The sequence below is a fragment of the Camelus ferus genome, chromosome 9, assembly GCF_009834535.1.
Source record: "Camelus ferus isolate YT-003-E chromosome 9, BCGSAC_Cfer_1.0, whole genome shotgun sequence".
Taxonomy (NCBI): Eukaryota; Metazoa; Chordata; class Mammalia; order Artiodactyla; family Camelidae; genus Camelus; species Camelus ferus.
The window spans coordinates 61968304-61988323 of NC_045704.1; the positions used below are offsets into that span (position 1 = coordinate 61968304).

The following is a 20020-nucleotide window of genomic DNA, read 5'->3' on the forward strand; positions in this document are numbered from 1 at the left end:
TGTGTAAGTGCCACCTCTTCAGTGAAAACTTACCTTATTCACGATAAGAAGTTAGTTACTCATGTATTTTTGCCCCTAAATTACTTATCTCCTTTGTAGTTATACTTTTGTTTCTTGAACAGGTGTAACTCATGCCATCTCAGATACAAAAATATATATAATCATTTTCCTCTTTCTCCTGACCATACTGTTTCTTCCTTTAATTTGAAAAATTGTTTTTGTGCATTTCCTTTGAGCAAGATGCATTTTGTATTATAAAAACTATTTTGCTTTCAAATATATAATTGTAAATTTGAATTTGTTTTAACATTGTATATATGTCTGTTGAGTGATATTCCTACTTTTAGCCATGACTTTTTTTTTTTTTTTCCATTACAGTTTTATACAAGGTTCTGTAGTTTGTATACGTACAACTCTTTGGAACTCTGTTTATATCCTTGTCTTTGTATAGTGCGTCCTATCGTTGTGCATGGAATAACTGTAAAAATTACATACTAGTCTTGAACACTTTCTTAAAAGCAAGAGCTGTATCATTTAAGTTATATCCTCAACTTTATGGTTGACAATAGTAGTCAGTTTGTTGTGTCGACTATGGTGCTATTTTCTAGTTCTTAACTGTAACTTCCATATGTTACCTCAGCATGTTTATCTGTCCTGATAGATGGTAGAACACTAGCAGGTTAAGTCACAGATGTTCTTTCTTCTCACATTAACTTAAATTTAAGCAGTTCTAAACCAAGTTAGAATTTATAAGATGAGAGATTGTGTTTTTCTTTTGGTGCTGTAACAAAATTGCCATACATTTAAGAATCTTAAAACAACACACATTTTATTCTTTTGCTGTTCTTGGAGGTTCAGGTTTCTGAAACCAGTTTTACTGGCTAGAGTCAAAGTGTTGGCAGGTCTGGTTCCTTCTGGAGGCTCTGAGGAGAAAATCCATTTTCTTGTCTTTTTCAGCTTATTGCAGCCACCTGTATTCCTTGACTTGTCTCCGTCTCCAGAGCATATTACTCTAACCTTGTCTTTCCTTATCAATTGCCTCTTCTTCTGTAGTCAAATTTTCATTTCCCTCCCTCTTACTGGACCACTTGTGATGACATTTAGGGCCTATGAAATAATCCAGGACAGCATTCTCATCTCAGGATCCTTAATTTGATCACATCTGCAGAATCCTCTTTGCCATATAGAGTGAATCAGGTTTTTTAAGGATTAGGACCTGGATATCGTTGGGGGCCATTATTCAGCCAACCAACTACATATTGTAATAAAGAAGCACCTTAAAAATTTTTTGCATATTAATACTGTTTTCTTTTCCTAAATAGGCTATCATTTTTCCCCAAAGGAATATACCTCAGTGGAATAACTTATTTTACTCAGCTCTTAATGCTTATTTCTTTGTTCTTGCCTATAACATTTGAGTGGATAGGTTACATACAGGCATCATGTACAGTTTCCTTATTTTTCCTTGAAGGATATTTCTTAATGTTGTTTTGTGTTGTAGTTGGTGTAATACGGTGCCCAGTATGCCGCCAAGAATGCAGACAGATAGACCTTGTGGATAATTATTTTGTGAAAGATACATCTGAAGCTCCTAGCAGTTCTGACGAGAAATCAGAACAGGTATGTTTCTCAATTTTTCTTTATATTCCTATCTTGATATCAAAATGTGAATTAGAAGAAAAATATGTTTGGATTGTTACATAATTTAGGGTAGTTCTGCCTTAGTTTCATCTTTCAAATTGAAAATGAAGGATATCTTTATTCTACACCCTCAGACCTGGTTAAATGAGACAAAAAGTCATTACCTAAAAATTCAAATCTTACGTGGATTTTGTGTTCTGAGACTTAGATTCTTGCCCACCTGAATGTTTGATCTGAAGGGGAAAGGATTTTGTTGAAGATAAATGGATAACAAAATAATTTTATTCTAGGTACAAGGCATTGGTATATTTGAGAGCAACTTGGGATATTTTCACCTTTTAATTTTGTGGATCTATATTTTGTAAATTTAATGTAGATTAGTATTTATTTCCTCCTTTAGGTATGTACTAGTTGTGAAGACAATGCAAGTGCAGTTGGATTTTGTGTGGAATGTGGAGAGTGGCTATGTAAGACATGTATTGAAGCACATCAGAGAGTAAAATTCACTAAAGATCACCTGATCAGGAAGAAAGAAGATGTCTCAGGTAAGACAGAAGCAGTTTTAATGATTACTGTTAATCTCCCCTTTTTGCCTGTATAACATTCCTACTTATCTTTATAAGCTTTTGATACCAGTAAGAATTTAGAAGGTTAGACAGAAATTTGGTTTGGTTTAAAAATGTATGTTTTATTTTACTGCAGAGTCTGTTGGAGCATCTGGTCAGCGCCCTGTTTTCTGCCCTGTACACAAACAAGAACAGTTGAAACTTTTCTGTGAAACATGTGATAGACTGACGTGTAGAGACTGTCAGCTGTTGGAACACAAAGAACATAGGTACAGAAATCATAATTGCTTATTAAGTATTATTAAAAGTTCTTGTAAAATTAAGTATTTTCCCTAAAGCAGATATTTATCTCATAATTTTTTTTAGCATTTAAAAATTTTCAGTTTTGTATATTTTATTTACTAATGCAAGATATGTTTTTGATAAGTTATTTAATGGTTTCTATATTTGTGTCTAATTGTCTTATGAATATTTTTTGAAAATATATCAGTACATGGATTTGGGTTGCAAGAATGGAATTGTATTATTTCTTTGTATTCAATGCCTCTGGTTCAAATACACTTTTTTCAAGTATACTGTGGGATTTAGACTGTGGGCTGTCATCTTAAAAGGTAGTATTTCCATGGGTATGGCTAACTGATACCCATTTTAACATCAAAACATAAATATACCGATCACGTTAGATACACAGTTTATAGAAAAACTAAGGATTTATAAGCATCTGAATAAGCATAGTTGCTAATTCATTGCTACATAGTTTTGTATTTCAACCCTCTTTACCCTCAGAATGCAATAGTATTCACTTATCACCAGCCTGTTACATCTGAACTGTTCTGAAAACTACTGAAATTTCTAGTCAGGTGTTAAGTTGGATTAACCACACCTAAACCTATTAACTAAAGGATGTCTTAGAGCTTTTAGTTTGTTAGAGTCATTGGAATTCATTAGAATCCTCTTTAAGAAAAGGGTACATGAATCCTATCTGCTAACAATTATTGCATCTGTAGTTTGTGTTAGGCACTTTTCTGAATGCTGCTTGCTCATTTAATTCACACCAACCACCCATGAAGTGTTGGTACTGGTATCCTGACTGTTTTAAAGGTGAGCCAGCCTACTCACAGAAAGCTTTTTAGCAAGCTGTACAAGGTGTCACCATAAGTGGTAGATCCAGGATTTGAACATAGGCAGTTGGACTCCAGATCTGTTTTCGCCCGTGTGCTTGTTTTCTCCCATGTGGTATTCAGAATATAGAATACGGTGTATGGAATTGCTCACACTTGACCACATAAAGTTAATGCTTTTTTCTTTTTCTAGGCACCTCTCACTGTTTACAGAACATTTGTGTAGAAGTCCTACTTTAAACTTTTGTACCTTTGTTACAAAATGTTCATCTTACTTGCAAATTGGCTAATGTTTTACTTGAAGTGACTAATCTTGTGGATGCCTTCAGCTCAGGGCCAGATCTTACCCTTGTGTTGTAATAAATCTCAGTAAGACATTAAATTACTTTCTCACAGCTGCAGTTGGATCTTTGAGGATTTAGATTTCTTATGGCCCTTTAAATTGATGTTGTGAAGCAAAAAGAATAGGAACATGGCATCCTCTTTCCTGTGAAAGAATAGGTTCAACCACCCCTCTCTCAAAGTTTAGCCGTGATTCATTCCTTCCCTTTCCTTCATCTCTTTCCTTTACCACTTATATTGAAGTACTAATTATCTCTTGAATGTTCCTCCCTTTTCTTTAGTTCACACTTTAAATTTTTTCTGAATAGGCTACTGCAGAACCAGTGTCATTGGACCTAAAAGCCTAAGTTCCTATTACTAAAACACATTTACAACTAGTCTCCGTGCTTTGAGTTTTCCCTTGTCAAATTCATTCTGTTTACATTGCTGCCAGTATCATTTGGCTAATGTATAGTTGTGCCCTACCTCACCCCCTTTAAAAGCACTCTTCAGTGATACCCTGTAGTCAGAGTTTAAAGTGTTCAGTATAGCATACATTATTGAATCTTACCAAACTCTTTCTCTTTATCATCTGTGTGAAGTTAAGAAACAGTCCATATGATTACCCTCTCTTCAACATCAAGTGCAGAGTTCAGTAAAAACCTGAACATAGGGGATAACAGCATACAGTCCAGCTCATTGATACGATTTGTTATTACCTTCTTCCGTTAGAGTGATGGTTTTCTAAACAGAATGCTGTCTGTTCACCTTAGAACTACCATCTGTAAACCAAGCTGTTTATAGGGCACCACTTATGTGATCATAGCATTCAGCAGCTCCTCAGGTGGTTTCAATGTCAGATTTAGGAGAAAAGAGGCCAGCTACTTGCTTATACATAAAATAAATAGATACCTCTTTGCATCTTCCTGGTTGCATGTTCCTGTACAAACCATCTCTGTTTACATGGCTGTATAACTCTTCTTATTAGAGTATTCCTCTATCACCCAAAACATTACGAGCCAGGTTTTAGGGTTATTTTATGTCCTTCAGTTACAGAGTCTGTCTTAATGCCCAGTGGCAAGTTAATAATTTTCTCTTAAATGATATAAATTTTATTGCGGCATCCAGAAATGTTCTGGTCCAAAATTCTGGTGGGTCTTTTCTAAGTGACACTCAGAGGTTTTTGCCGTAAGTTTCAGTCTGCATAAGAATGTGCTGCCAATACTATAAAATCGTGTCTGAGTGTGGATCACAGGGACCCAAAAGCGTCAAGAGAGATACTGCTTTTTACATTTCAAACATGGCCTGGTTTTGTTCAGGCCCCCATTCAAATGCAACCTTCTTTTGGGTAGTTGTATTGATCGGTGCTGGTAATATTCCTAGATGTGGAATATGTGTTCTTTAAAATTCAGATATACCAACCAAATGTTAGGCTTCTGGTTTAGTTCTTGGGGTAGGTGGCAAAAGCAGTTTTTTTTTTTTTTTTTTTTTCACATGTTGAATGTCAAGGATAACACCTGCCTGTATCACTCCTAAGAATTTCACCAGTTTGGGTAGGTCCTTCAACCTTTGCTGTATTTAGCAATAGCCTCTGTTGGTCACGTGTGTCACCATTGCAGTTAAGTCAGTCCTACCTTTGTCTTTAGTTTCTGCTATTGATATGAAATCAGTATAGTGTTTGATTATACTCAGGACCTGCGTTAAGTCTGAATCCCTTCTAACCAGATTATACCAGTAAGCTGGTAAATTGAAATAACCCTGTGGCAGTATAATAAACATAAATTAGGATCCTTCCACATGAAGGAAAAATATTGTTGGCTCCTTTTCAGTGTTAAAGAAAAAAAAATTGCAGGTTCAGTCACTGAGTCCCACTCTTTTAACCTGCTGTATATATATTTTTTGTACTGTGGAACGCATATCAAAGACTGCTGATGCTATGGTGGCACAACTTTATTCAAACTTTAATAGTCTGCAGTTATTCTTAATGAGCCATTTACTTTTTTCACAGGGTACACATGGTTATTGTACAGAGAATTCATTGGTGCTGGCACTCCAGCTTTAATTCGTCATTAAAGTCAAAATCTCTTGGTCATTCAGGTATCCTATACTGTCTCAAATTAACTTCAGTGGACTTGGACAGTTTTAGTGGTTCTTATTTAGCATGTCTAATCAAGACTAGCCTTAGGGTGAACTTATGTCTTCTCTTTTATAATACCAGTCAGACCTAATATCCATTTCAATAATATATTCACATAAAGGAGAGATATAACTATTTCATAAAGTCTGTTCATATATTTGAACTTTCTCCCCCCTCTTTTTTTACTGAAGTATAGTCAGTTTACAGTGTTGTGTCAATCTCTGGTGTACAGCATGTCTTAGTCATACATATACATATATTCGTTTTGGTATTCTTTTTCATTATAAGTTACTACAAGATACTGAATATAGTTCCCTGTGCTATGCAGTATAAATCTGTTGTTTATTGATTTTATATGTAGTAGTTAGTATCTGCAAATCTCAAACTACCGGTTTTTTCCCTTCCCACCCCGCTTCCCCCAGTGGTAACCATAAATTTGTTCTCTGTGAATCTGTTTCTGTTTTGTAAGTTCATTTGTGTCTTTTTTTTTAGATTCCACATATAAGCGATATCATATGGTATTTTTCTTTCTCTTTCTGGCCTGCTTCACTTAGAATGACAGTCTCCAGGTTCATCTTTGTTGCTGCAAATGGAATTATTCTTTTATGTATATATATATATAGCTGAATAGTATTCCATTGTATAAATATACCACAACTTCTTTATCCAGTTTTCTCTCAGTGGACATTTAGCGTGTTTCCATGTCCTGACTATTGTAAATAGTGCTGCTATGAACATTGGGGTTTATATATCTTTTCAAATTAGGGTTCCCTCCAGAAATTAGGCCCGGAGTGGGATTGCTGGATCATGTGGTCTACTTTTAGTTTTTTGAGGAATCTCCATACTGTTTTCCATAATGGCTGCACCAAACTACATTCCCACCAGCAGAGTAGGAGTGTTCCCTTTTCTCCACACCTCCAGCATTTATCATTTGTGGACTTTTTAATGATGGCCCTTCTGACTGGTGTGAGATGATACCTCATTGTAGTTTTTAATTTGCATTTCTCTGAATTAGTGATATTGAGCATTTTTTTCATGTGCCTATTGGCCATTTGTATGCCTTCATTGGAAAATTGCTTGTTTAGGTCTGCTGCTTATTTTTGGCTTGTTTGTTTGTTTTTTTGTTATTAAGTTGTATGAGCTGTTCCAACTTTCATCCAAACTTTAACCTTAATCCTATCAACTATCCCTCTCGTCCCAGTCTAACCTTAGCCCCCATTAGACCTTCAGTAGGTTTTAGGGTCTTAGAGTATTGGGCTCCCATGCCAAGGAGTCCCGGAAGTGTCTCTTATCACATCCCCACCACCCCGGCTGTTTTACCTACACAAGTGCATATTGCCTTGGCTTCTTCAGCTGAGGTTTGAGCCAGAAGACCCTGGCCTCTCCTTCAGTCTTCAGTTTGATTAATCCATGAAACAGTCTCTCCAGGCAATACAAGGTCAGGTTTCTCATTATCATCTTTGCCCTCCAGCTTTTACAACTTCTTGGTCCAGGGGTAAATACAGCAGAGTTGTTTAGTGCCCTTTAATGTTGAGGACCAACATTGACTTCCTTTGGTCCACCCAACCTCCAGGAGCACTGCATTAAGATCTTTGTTTAAACCCCATCAATGTCTGCTTTATTCATCCTCTCTGTTTTTTTTTTTTAAAAAAACAGCCATCTAAAGATTCTCTTCCTGCTGGTATAAAACCTTTGACTCTCCCCTTTATCTTTTCCTATTTTCTCATGAATTACTCTAATTTTCTTAGCATCTGTAAGGCCCATAAAGCTGAGACAGTAAATCTGATAAGGCTTCTCAGATTGTTGCTAGATTTTGCAGAAGTAAAATTACTTGGAGGTGCCCATGTAAAAGGGTTCTCCTTAATCATACTGTTTACCTTGACCTTGGTAAAAGGCATGCTCAGTAGATGAATATCCTGATCTTCATAATGCTAATCTGGCATGGCTTGTGTGAGAAGTATATCAGCCAGTTCTTCTGGGGAGTTCCATTTAGCACCTATATGAGATGGATAATCACCTGTCTGATGGTAAACAATCTTTACAGGGGCTTTTATCTAGTTCACCAGGCTGGCTGTCCCCTTGGGAATGACCTGCTGTGTGTCTAGATTATATATGGATTATGTACAGTGGTAGTGAGCTGCGGATCCTGCATCAACTCAAACATTGCTCTTCTATTCTGCAGCATTCACAATGATATAATATCCAAAAAGTGGAAACAATTCAAATGTCCATCAACTGTTGGGTAAATAAAAGTGGTCTAAACATATAATAGAATAGTATTTGGCAATAAAAAGGAGTAATTACTGATACATGGTACAACATAGTAAACCTGGAAAACATTGTATGCTAAGTGAAAAAAGCCAGTCAACGAAGACCATATATTGTATGATTCCATATGCAGGTTCCAGAATAGGCAAATCCACAGAGACAGAAAGTAGATTAGTGGTTGCTTAGACCTGGGGTGGAGTTGGGAAAATGAGGAATGACTGCAAATGTATACAGGGTTTCTCTTGCGGAGGATTAAAATGTTCTAAAATTGATCGTAGTAATGGTTATACTACTGGGAATATTCTCAAAACCACTGAATTGTAATTTTTAATAGGTGAATTGTGGGGTACATAAATTATACCTCAATAAAGCTGTTATAATATTAAAAAGATACTGCTTCTACATAATTAGTCAGTCTCACAGTATTTTAGTAGAGGTTTTTTTTTCAGGAAGCATATAATGTCAGTCCATACAGTGAGACAGTTCCTTTGCATTGTACTTCCTGGTTTTATCAGTTTCTTGATTTTGTCTTTCCTCAACCTGAACTACATTGTAAGTGGAAGTTTTTGAGGTGCTGTCTTCTATCTCAGCACAGTTTTCTGCCTTGGAATGGCCCTGAGGCTAGTGGCCATAGCTCAGACTGGCTGAAACTGAGCTTTGCCCAGTGTCAGGATCTGTCCCAACACCTTCTTCATTTTAGCTACTACAGATAACAATAACCAAGGAATTGTTTAATGAACTTGTTTCTTAATTAGTTTGTATTTCCTTGTTTATCCAATGACTCAACTCCTATGGTGTTGGGTCTACCATTTCTAAATTCTGTTGGTAAGTTTTACCTCTAGTAATTGCATTTGCAGTTACATACCATGAGTGGCTAGATAGGTAGTCATCCAGGAATCAAAGATTCATAACCTCTGTCATTTTTTCCTTCCTCTTCTCAACCACATGTTTCAGTGAGTCAGGGTCATTTTAGTGAATCCCATTTTTGATGCCAACTGCTTGTTAGGGAACAATTCACAGGTCTCCTCTCACTTCTGATACCAACTGCAGAATATGGTGATCCCCAAAACCATACTCACTTCTCACAGTTCACTTGAAAGTTCAGGATTTCCCAAGACTACCCTTAGATACAGTAATTTGCTAGAACTCACTGAAAGCTGTATACTGACAGTTAATGCTTATTACAGTGAAAGGATATGGATTAAAATCATCCAAGGGAACAATGCATGTGGCAGAGTCTAGGAGAGTTCTAAATGTGGAGCTTCCAGTTGTCTTTTCTCAGTGTAATTCTGGATGTAGCTGAATCCTCCTGGCAGTGATGTGTGACAGCATGAACAGAATATTGCCAGCCAAGGCGTCCTGCATGAGCCTTGGTGTCCAGAATTTTTATTGGAGCTCTGCATTGTAGATACAGTTCACTGTCCAGTTGACTGACCTGTCTCCAGACTCTCCTGAGGTTGAGCTAATACTCTGTGACCCAAAGACCCTACTGTAAATCATATCATTAGCCTGTGGCCTAAGGCCCCAAGGAAACAAAAACATTTTTATCAGGCAGAACATTTCAAGGGCTTATAGATGCGTTCCCAGCAGCTGAGGGTAAAGGCCACACTTCTCTTTGGGCAAGGCTAAATTCTTAACTACACAATCTGTTATCTCCTATTTGCACTCTTACAGTAGGAAACCTTCTGTTTTAAACTTCTCTGCCTTTACAAATGCTGTTTCTTAACTTACGGAACACTGTCAAGAGAACTATTTAACCTTAAAGCCAGTTCATTTCTGTGTGTTTTCTTTCCTAATACCTTTGTTCCATCTTACCCATCCCATTTCCCTGTCTGGACTTATGGCTTTTTAGGGCTAGTTCTTTAAGGGGCTCAGATTCTCACATGCTTATTGATCAAGTTGAATTTCCCACCTCTTGAGTCACTCATGCAATTGTTTTTTTTGTTTGTTTGTTTTTCTGGAGGCATTTGACTTTGGGTTCTGGTTATTTCTGCAGCAGCTGCAGGTCTTTCTTTTTTTTTTTTATTTTAATTTTTTTAATTGAAGTATAGTCGGTTTACAATGTTGTAGCAATTTGTAGGTGTACAGCACAATATCAGTCATATAGTAACATACATATTCTTTTTAACCATAAGTTACTACAAGATATTGAATATAGTTCCCTGTGCTATACAGTATAAACTTCTTACTCATGCAATTGTGATAATTTATATTTTCTTAGAAAATCGTCTATTTAATAGAGATTTTAAAAATATATTACTTAGAAATAAGCAGACTGTTAAGATTTTATAAAAATTTGTGGTTATATCTCTGTCTTGTTTATAATGTTGAATAGCTGAGTTATTTCCTTATTCTTTATTAGCCAAGCCATAGATTTGAGTCTTTTGTCTTTCATTTTAGTGATCTAGTTTTTGAAGTTGTTTATTTTTTTGAAGTATTCTAATTCTCACAGTTCTCTTTTATCTTTTTTTTTTTTTTTCAAGATTCTTATGTTGAATCTTGATTTCATTAAAAACATGTGAATTTTCCTTTGGTTAAAATGTAACCTTATTCCATAATTATTATTGACTTATACACTCTATAATTATAGTTTTGCATCCCCCTGCACCCCTGTTAAGACGATTGCTGCATAGTATAGTGATACAGATGATGAACTGTGGTGAGCGTGCTTGTATATCTTACAAATGGGGAAAACGCAGTACCAACCTTATAAGGTGGCTGTGAGGGTTAAGTGGAGAATTGTCCCTATAAAATGCTTAGCACAGTAAGTACTCTGTAACAGTCTAACTGTTGTTACTAACATTGTGACTTACACATTTTTCTCTTTTAAAAAAAAAACTTTATTGAGGTCTTGGTTTTCTTTATGGCCTTGGAAGTTTTCAAAAAAGGAAAGCATCTATAGAACTTTGTAAAATTTTGTACCTCAGAACACTACATAGTTTCTAGCTAAACCATAGGGTTATCCCCCCTCCCTCTAGTAAATAAATTTAAAAAGTATAGACTTAATTAAGGAAGAGACGTCAATAGAGATTTGTTAGTTTTTCAAAACCAGGGAAATTGATTGAATATTTGTTGGACCTGATAATTGACCTACTAGAGTTGAATGAGCTACAACCCAAGGGCATGCAAATGAGGTGTAAATGAAGCCATTTTCTTTATTTCCCAGACACCTATGTGGTTCAGGATCTAGAGGTGATAAGTATGACAAAAGTAGGGCTTATTCTCTAAGTAAGATCAGAGACTCTTGGAGAAATTAGGCCCAGATGGAGGGTGAGTATAAGGTACTTTACTGAAATTAGGGAGATTAAACGTAAATCTACACTCTAAACTGTGGGACCTTCACTTCTCCCAGCTTGCTTCCAGATTGCCTGTAATGACACTTTTCTGTTTCACTGTTCTTCACTACCCTGTTTCCTGGAATTAGAGGCCTTTTCATGCTCTAGAGAAAGTGAATAATTAGAAGAGGCCTCTTAATGTTGCCATTTGAGGTTCATTTCGATTTAAAAAGATTGCCTTACAGTGAAGCCCATCAGTTCATAAGTTCTGCTCGCTCTCACATGATTCTAAGCAGTTTTAAAGTACATTGAAATATGAATGAATGGAAGTATCATCTGACATTCTGAGGAGAGCCACTGTCATATGCCATATGCCATATGCCATACATTGTGGGATAGTTGAGAATACTCAACTTATACCTCTCTTGTCTAGTTTCAAATATAGAAACTAGAAAAGCTATTTCCTTTCTCAGCATTCCTGGCATTATGGTAGCTTTGATCCACAGTTTATGCCCCAAAAATATAAGTTAGAATTCTGCTTAGTAGGTGATTTTCAGAAAGTTTTTACGTTCATGATAAACAGGACAAATGTTGCTCAGGTCAGCCTTTTTCTTCCTTTTTTCCTTCATTGAATTTGTATTTGATGCCTAGAACTCTGACACCATTATCTGCTCATGAGGGTAAAGCTGAGATCATCTCAGGTACTCTTAATTTGATGTTGTTGAACTAACACCATCAACTGCCTACAGAGCCACTGTTAGTCACTACAGCTGTGCATGTTTCTGATTGACACAGCCACCCATATGAAAGGGCATGAAAGGACATAAGATTATATAGGAACAAAAGGAAATATAAAGTCAAAATTATGATGTTCTAAAAAATATGACAAGCTATTGGTCACAAATTAAAGACAGAATCTACAAAAGTATTCCATTGTATGTGTGTTCCAGATCTTTATCTAATCCTCTGTGGATGTCCACATTTAGGTTGTTTCCATGTCTTGGCTATTGTAAATAGTGCTGCTGTGAACATTGGGGTGCACGTCTTTTCAAATTCTGTTCTCTTCTGGATTTATGCCCAGAAGTGGGATTGCTGGATCATATGATAAGTCAAATTTTTTTTTTTTTTTTGAGGAATCTACGTACTGTTCTCTACAACAGTAGAGACTGCAACAATTTACATTCCCACCAACAGTGTAGGAAGGTTTCTTTTTCTCCGCATCCTCTCCAGCATTTATCATTTGTGGACTTTTTAATGATGGCCATTCTGACTGGTGTGAAGTGATATATCTCATTGTAGTTTTGATTTGCATTTCTCTAACAATTAGTGATATTGAGCATCTTTTCATGTGCTTGTTGGCTATCTGAATGTCTTCTTTGGAGAGATGTCGATTTAGGTCTTCTGCCCATTTTTTGATTGCGTTGCTTGTTTTTTTTGTTATTAAGCTATATGAGCTGTTTATATATTTTGGAAATTAGTCCCTTGTCAGGTGCATCATTTGCAAATATTTTCTCCTATTCTGTAGGTTGTCTTTTTGTTTTGTTGATGGTATCCTTAGCTATGCAAAAGCTTTTAAGTTTTATTATATCCCATTTGTTTATTTTTGCTTTTATGTCCATTACTCTAGGAGCTAATTTGCAAAAAAGATTGCTGTAATTTATGTCCAAGAGTGTTCTGCCTATGTTTTCCTCTAAGAGTTTTATAGTATCTGGCCATTTTGACAGTTTTTTGTTTTTGTTTTTTCAGTGGAGGTACTAGGGATTGAACCCAGGACCTTGTGCATGCCAGGCATGCACTCTACCCCTGGGCTATACCCTCCCCCCAATTTTGAATTTATTTTTGTATGTGGTGTTAGAGAATGTTCTAATTTCAGTCTTTCACAGTTAGCTGTCCAGTTTTCCCAGCACCATTTATTGAATAGACTGCCTTTTTCTTCATTGCATATTCTTGCCTCCTTTGCCACAGATTAATTGATACATAAGTGCCTGGGTTTATTTCTGGACTTTCTATCCTGTTGCATAGATCTATGTGTCTGTTTTTGTGCCAGTACCATACTGTTTTGATTACTGTAACTTTGTAGTATAATCTGAAGTCAGGGAGCATGATTCCCCCCAGCTCTGTTCTTTTTCAAGACTGTTTTCGCTATTCAGGATCTTTTGTGTTTCCATACAAATTTTAACAATTTTTTTATTCCAGCTCTGTGAAAAATGTCGTTGGTAATTTGATAGGGGTTGCATTGAATCTGTATATTGCCTTGGGTAGTATGGCCATTTTAGCAACATTGATTCTTTCAATCTAAGAGCACAGTATACCTTTCTATCCAATTCGGAAAATTTTGGATTCCCTTTATTTCTTTATCTTCTCTGATTGCTATGGCTGGGACTTCCAAAACTATATTGAATAAAAGTGGCAAGAGTGGGCATCCTTGTCTTATTCCTGATCTTAGAGGAAATACTTTCAGCTTCTCCCCAGTAAGTATGATGTTAGTTGTGGGTTTGTCATATATGGCCTTTGTTAGTTTGAGGTATGTTCTGTCTATGCCCACTTTCTGCAAAGTTTTTTTTTTTATCATAAATGGATGTTGAATTTTATCGAAAATTTTTCTGAATCTGTTGAGATTCAGATCAGGTTTTTATTCTTCAGTTTGTTAATGTGGTGTTGACATTGATTGATTTGTGGATATTGATGTGCATCCCTGGGATAAATCCCACTTCATCATAATGTATGATCTTTTTAATGCATTGTTGGAGTTGACTTATTAGTATTTTGTTGAGGAGTTTTGCATCTATATTTATAAGTGATACTGGCCTGTTTTTTTTTTTTGTTTTTTTTTTTTGTGGTATGTTTGGTTTTGGTATCAGGGTGATAGTGGCCTCATAGTATGAGTTTGGAAGTGTTCCTGTCTGTGCAATTTTTGGAATAGTTTCAGAAGGATAGATGTTAACTCTTCTCTAAGTGTTTGGTAGAATGCACCTGTGAAGCCATCTGGTCCTGGACTACTTTTTGTTGGGAATTTTTTAATTACTGATTCAATTTCAGTACTGGTAATTGGCCTATTCATATTTTCTATTTCTTCCTGATTCAGTCTTGGCAAATTGTACCTTTCTAAGAAATTGTCCATTTTTTTCTAGGTTGTCCTTTTTGTTGGTGTATAGTTGCTCATAGTAGCCTCTTATGATCCCTTGTATTTCTTGTGGTGTCAGTTGTAGCTTCTCCCTTTTCATTTCTGATTTTATTATTTTGGGACCCTCTCCCTTTTTTTCTTGATGGATGTTACTAAAGGTTTATCAATTTTGTTTATCTTTTCAAAGAACCAGCCTTTAGTTTCATTGATCTTTAATATTGTTTTGGGGGGCCCCAATTTCATTTATTTCTCCTCTAATCTTTATGATTTATTTTCCTGTACTAACTTTGGGTTTTCTTTGTTCTACTTTCTAGCTGCTTTATGTGTAAGGGTAGGTTGTTTACTTGAGATTTTTCTTGTTTCCTGAGGTAGGCTTTTATCTCTATAAACTTCTGTCTTTGAACTGCTTTTGCTGTGTCCCAGAGGTTTTGAATTGTAGTGTTTTCATTTTCATTTGTCTCAGAGTATTCTTTTGATTTCCTCTTTGATTTCTTCAGTGATCAATTGGTTGTTTAGTAGCATATTGTTCAGCCTCCACATGTTTGCAGTTTTTGTTTTTTTTCTTGTAGTTGATTTCTAACCTCATAGCATTTGAGTAGAAAAGATGCTTGATATGATTTCAGTTTTCTTAAATTTATTCAGGCTTGCTTTGTGGGCCAACATGTAATCGATTCTGAAGAATATTCCATGTGCACTTGAGAACAATGTTTATTCTGTTGGTTTCTATAGATATCAGTTAAGTCCATCTGGTCTAATGTGTCATTTAGTGCCTGTATTTCTTTATTGATTTTCTTTCTGGATGATCTGTCCATTGATATAAGTGGGATGTTAAGGTCCCCCACTCACTATTATTGTGTTGTTGTTTATTTCTCCTTTTATGTCTCTTAACAATAGCCTTTAATATTGAGATGCTCCTGTGTTGGGTGCATATATATTTACAACTGTTACATTTTATTCTTGGATTGATCCCTTGAGCATTAGGTAGTGTCCTTCTTTGCCTCTTGTAATAGTCTTTATTTTAACATCCATTTTGTCTGATATAAGTCTTGTTACTCCAGTTTTCTTTTGGTTTCTGTTTGCATGGAATATTTTTTCTCATCCCCTCACTTTCAGCCTACATGTGTCTCTCGCTCTTGAGTGGGTCTCTTGTAGACAGCATATATACAGGTCTTGATTTCATATCCATTCAGCCAGTCTCTGTCTTTTGGTTGGAGCTTTAATCCATTTACATTTAAGGTAATTATCGGTGCATATGTTCTTATTGCCATTTTGTTAGTTGTTTTGGGTTTGTTTTGTAGGTCTTTTTTTTTCTCTTTCTCTCTCTCTGTTTTTTTTTCTCTCTTTTCTTGTGGTTTGATGACTAAAGTTCCTTTAACATTTGTTGTGAAGCTGGTTTGGTGGTGCTGAATTATTTTAGCTTTTGTTTATCTGTGAAGCTTTTGATTGCGCCATCTTGCTGGATAGAGTATTCTTGGTTGTAAGTTTTTCCCTTTAATCACTTAAAACATATTGTGCCACTCCCTTCTGGCCTGTAGAGTTTCTGCTGAAGAATCAGCTGATAAGCTTATCAGAGTTCCTTTGAATGTTATTTGTTGCTTTTCTCTTGCTGACTTTAATATTTTCTCCCTATCTTTATTTTTATCAGTTTGATTACTGTGTACCTTGGTGTGTTCTTCTTGGGTTCATCCTCTGTGGAACTCTCTGCGCTTGTAAGTTTTTATTTTAAATAGGGTGATTTCAAAAGGCTTCAAGGGGGAGGTGAGATTTGAGTAGACACTGAAGGAAGAATGGGAGCCAGCCTTGCTTAAATTTGGCAAGGAAGAGCATGTTTCAGGTAGAGAGGAAGCAAGTGCAGAGGGCCAGAGATAGCTTACTTGACATCTTTGAGGAACTGTATGGTCTGAGTGCAGTGAACAAGAGAAAGATTTCTATCAGATGAAGTCAGAGGGGCAGAAAGGGCCAAATTATTTAGTGCTTTCTAGGTTGTTGTAAGAATGTTGCCTTTTACTCTGAGTTAAATGCTCAAGCTTTTGTGCAGTGGAATGGTTTGACTGATTATTGTCTTAAAAGGATCACACTACCTGTAGTGAGGAACGATTAAAGGAAGAGAAAGAACAGAATCAGATTCATTAGGAGGCTGGTTTTCAGTAATTAAGTCAAGAAATAATGGTGGTTTAGACTAGAGTACTAACATTGGAGTTAGCAAAGTGTAATCAAATTCTATATATTTTTTGAATTTGGATTTGATGCCTGAAATGGGTGTGTGGATTTGCTGCTCTATGGGTTGTATGAGATAGATATCAATAACACCAAGACTTTGGGCTTTCAACTTAAAAGAGGTTGGGAAGACTGTGAGAAGACATGGTTTGGTAGGTGCATTTAGGGAGTTGGTAGTTAAGTTTTGACCATATTAAATCTGAGATTTTGTGATAATGTAAACACTATTTTATGATAAAATTAGATTGAGCACGATAGAAGTAGGGTGGATGGTGTTATTAAGTGTTGAATTTTAACTCTAAGAAGACCTATTATTTTGGAAGGCATCTTATAGACCTTCTGCCCCCATCATCACAGGTGGAGAGTTTACTCACATTCAGTGTATCTTCTCAGAACTTCTCAGTTGCCTTAACTCTATCAGCATGAGGAAGGATGTAACATATACATTTAGAGTGAGTTTGCTTCTCCTAAAATGAAAATCATGGCTAAACCTTCACATTCTAAGACCACATGATTCTGACTCTTCTATCCTCATCTGGAGTGAAGATAATTGGTTGACTTGCTGGAACTAGAATCTCTTCTCCATTAACAGATTAAAAGAGAAAGCCCCAGGCCCCACCCCTCTTTACCACCAATATTTGCACCCTCTGCGATATTACATGCTTTAAATCTGCTAGGACTAATGTTATTATATTCTTTATTCCTATTTGTCACTCAAGAAAAGCCCCACACTCCCAGGTTTCCCCTCATCTACCATACTTTAATTCCCCTAGGCTTTCCATGTGATAGTTCTGTATCTCTGCCACTTTATTCTATGAGATTCATGGTTTGTCATCAGCAAGATCTATATCCTCAGCCTCTTTGATCCCTTTCTGTACTTCCTTTGCTATAATGGAAACAGGACCCTAGGACACTGCTTTCCCTTAATGGATGGTGGTTTTTTTCTTTGATATCTCGTGTATGACTGGGCCTTGAGGTGTGAGGTAGGTCTTCTCTTTGCTTATTTTTTAGACTATTCTTCCTCTTTGAAAATCTCCAGATTTTAATCTCATGTCATCATTCATATCCCTCATTGGTACTGTCACATAAAAACTCTTGGGTCATTCCTCTTTTATCTCTTACAGATTTAAGTTCCTAAACTCAGTGGTAAGCTACTATTGTCTTAATTCCTGGTAATTTTAATGTACATAATTTTGATCTTTCTGACACTCTGGTCTTTGTGTTTTTGAACTCCTTTCTAAGGTTTATGTCCTCTACATTGCTATTCACACCCATGCTCATATACTAGACTTTTGGCATTTCCAGTAATTTTGTTCAATTTCAAGCATTCCTCTTCGTGAGCACATCTCCCATCATTCTGGCTTATTCTGCTTAGTACCAGACTTCAACAGTTACTCAACATACAGTGACTTATTTTGATATTGTACTACCCTTTCACTTTACCTCATTTCTTTATGTTCTCACTTAACCTGTTTTCAGTTTAATTTCGTGGCTAATCATTTTCACTCCCTTGCATTTAGCCTTGAGTCTCATATTCCACTTGGTTAAACTCCCTTGGCAAAACCACCATCCTGATTAAATGCTACTTCCCTTCTATCATGCTTTGCTTATGGCAGCTGAACATCACAGGAGAAAAAAACAGATGATAAGATTGACTGGTCTCATTCTTAATTCACAATCACTTAACCTCAGGTGGATCCTAATGTTGCCTGTCAATCATACTGTACATTCATATCTTTTCTGTCTTAAATGTCCAACATTTCATCCTCTATCTTCACTCCCAGGTATTTGTATTGCTTCCTACTTCACTGAAAAAAATGAAGCAATCAAAAGAGCACTTCTACAGTCCCTCTACCATGTCTACTTATCTACCAAGTACTTGCACCAATGTTTCCATATTTCTATTATCTTAATTGAACTCTATAGCCAGTTGCTCCAATGAATATACATTTTATTTAGTCAGGGATATTGCTTTAGCAGTTTGGCCTACTCTGCCGATTTCAGTTTTTTCAATCTCTAGCAGTTATTCCCATCAGTTTTCAATATTTGTTTTTTTCTTTCAACTTTAAAAATGAAAGAAAACGCAGAACTTTCTGTTTAACCCACTTTGCCTGCCAGCAACTGTCCCTGTTCCTTCTGTGCAGCAAGAATTTTTGAAAGGATTGCTTATAATCATAGCTTCCATTTTCTCCTGTCCCATTCTCTCTTAAATATGTTACACATTTGACTGTCAGCATTCTACCAACATTGTTCTTTCTAAGGTCACCCAGTAACCACTGCATTACTAAACTTAGACATCACTTTTCAGGTCATCATCTTAATACCTTGTATATCAGCAACATTTGACGTGGTTGATCACTCCCTTAATACATTTTATTTACTTGGCTACCAGGAGACCACATTCTTTTAGTTTTCCTTTTACCACACTGATTATTTTTTCTCTGTCTCATTTGCTCTTTTTCTGGATTCCTAATATAGGATGTGCCAGGCCTTTTACTCTGATCTGCAACTACAGTCTTATGGGTTTAAATACCATCCATATGCCAGTGATGTCCAAATTTCTATTTCTACCTCAGCACTCTCCTGAGCTTTCATTCAGATTTGTCTATTCTACTTGATTGTCTGCTTTCTCAACTATAATGCAGGAAGCTCTTTAACAACACAGGTTTGAACTGCATGGGTCCATTGATATGTTGATTTTTTTCAATAAATATGTAATTGTAGTATACACGATCTGAGTTGAATCCACAGATGGGGAATCGTGTATGCAGTAGGCCAACTGTAAAGTTGTACTAGGATTTTTAACTGCAGAGTCATTTGACATCCCTAACTTCTGTTTGTTCAACGGTCAACTGTATATCCAAAGTTGAACTGATAACTTCTTTAAACCTTTTTTACTGCTAGCCTTGCCCCATCTCAGTTTGTGGCACTTGCATTTCCATTGCATGGGCCAGAAATCTTGGCATCATCCTCAACCTCACTGTTTTCTCATACCCAAACCCAAACTTATCAGAACATCTTTTTGGCTCCACCTTCAAAATATATCCCCAAATCCCGCAAATTCTACTACCTCATGGTCTCAGCCACCATCAGTTCTTGTGTGGATTACTACAGTAGTCCCCTAAATCGTCCCCATGCTTCTGCTATTGCCCTTCAGTTTATTCTTAACAAAACGACTTGAGTGACTCTCAACTCAGACTGTGTCACTCCCCTGCTCAAAACCTAGCAGTGGTTCTCCTGTTCAATCAGACTAAAAGTCAGATTCCTTACAGAGCCCTATACACATGCATTTCACATATTACTATTCTTCTCACTCTGCTACAGCTACACCAGCTTTCTTGCTGTTTCTA

The 20020-nt window shown here is 36.3% G+C and overlaps 1 protein-coding gene across 3 annotated transcripts in view; it reads left to right on the forward strand.

Moving 5' to 3' along the window:
• Positions 1-20020, forward strand: part of TRIM33 (tripartite motif containing 33) — a 114751-nt gene that overhangs the window by 45214 nt on the left and 49517 nt on the right. For all 3 annotated transcript variants that reach the window (XM_032486985.1, XM_032486986.1, XM_032486987.1), the window contains exons 2-4: positions 1502-1620; positions 2042-2186; positions 2344-2476. In XM_032486985.1, coding sequence (XP_032342876.1) covers positions 1502-1620; positions 2042-2186; positions 2344-2476 — 397 coding nt within the window. The remainder of the gene's footprint in view (positions 1-1501; positions 1621-2041; positions 2187-2343; positions 2477-20020) is intronic.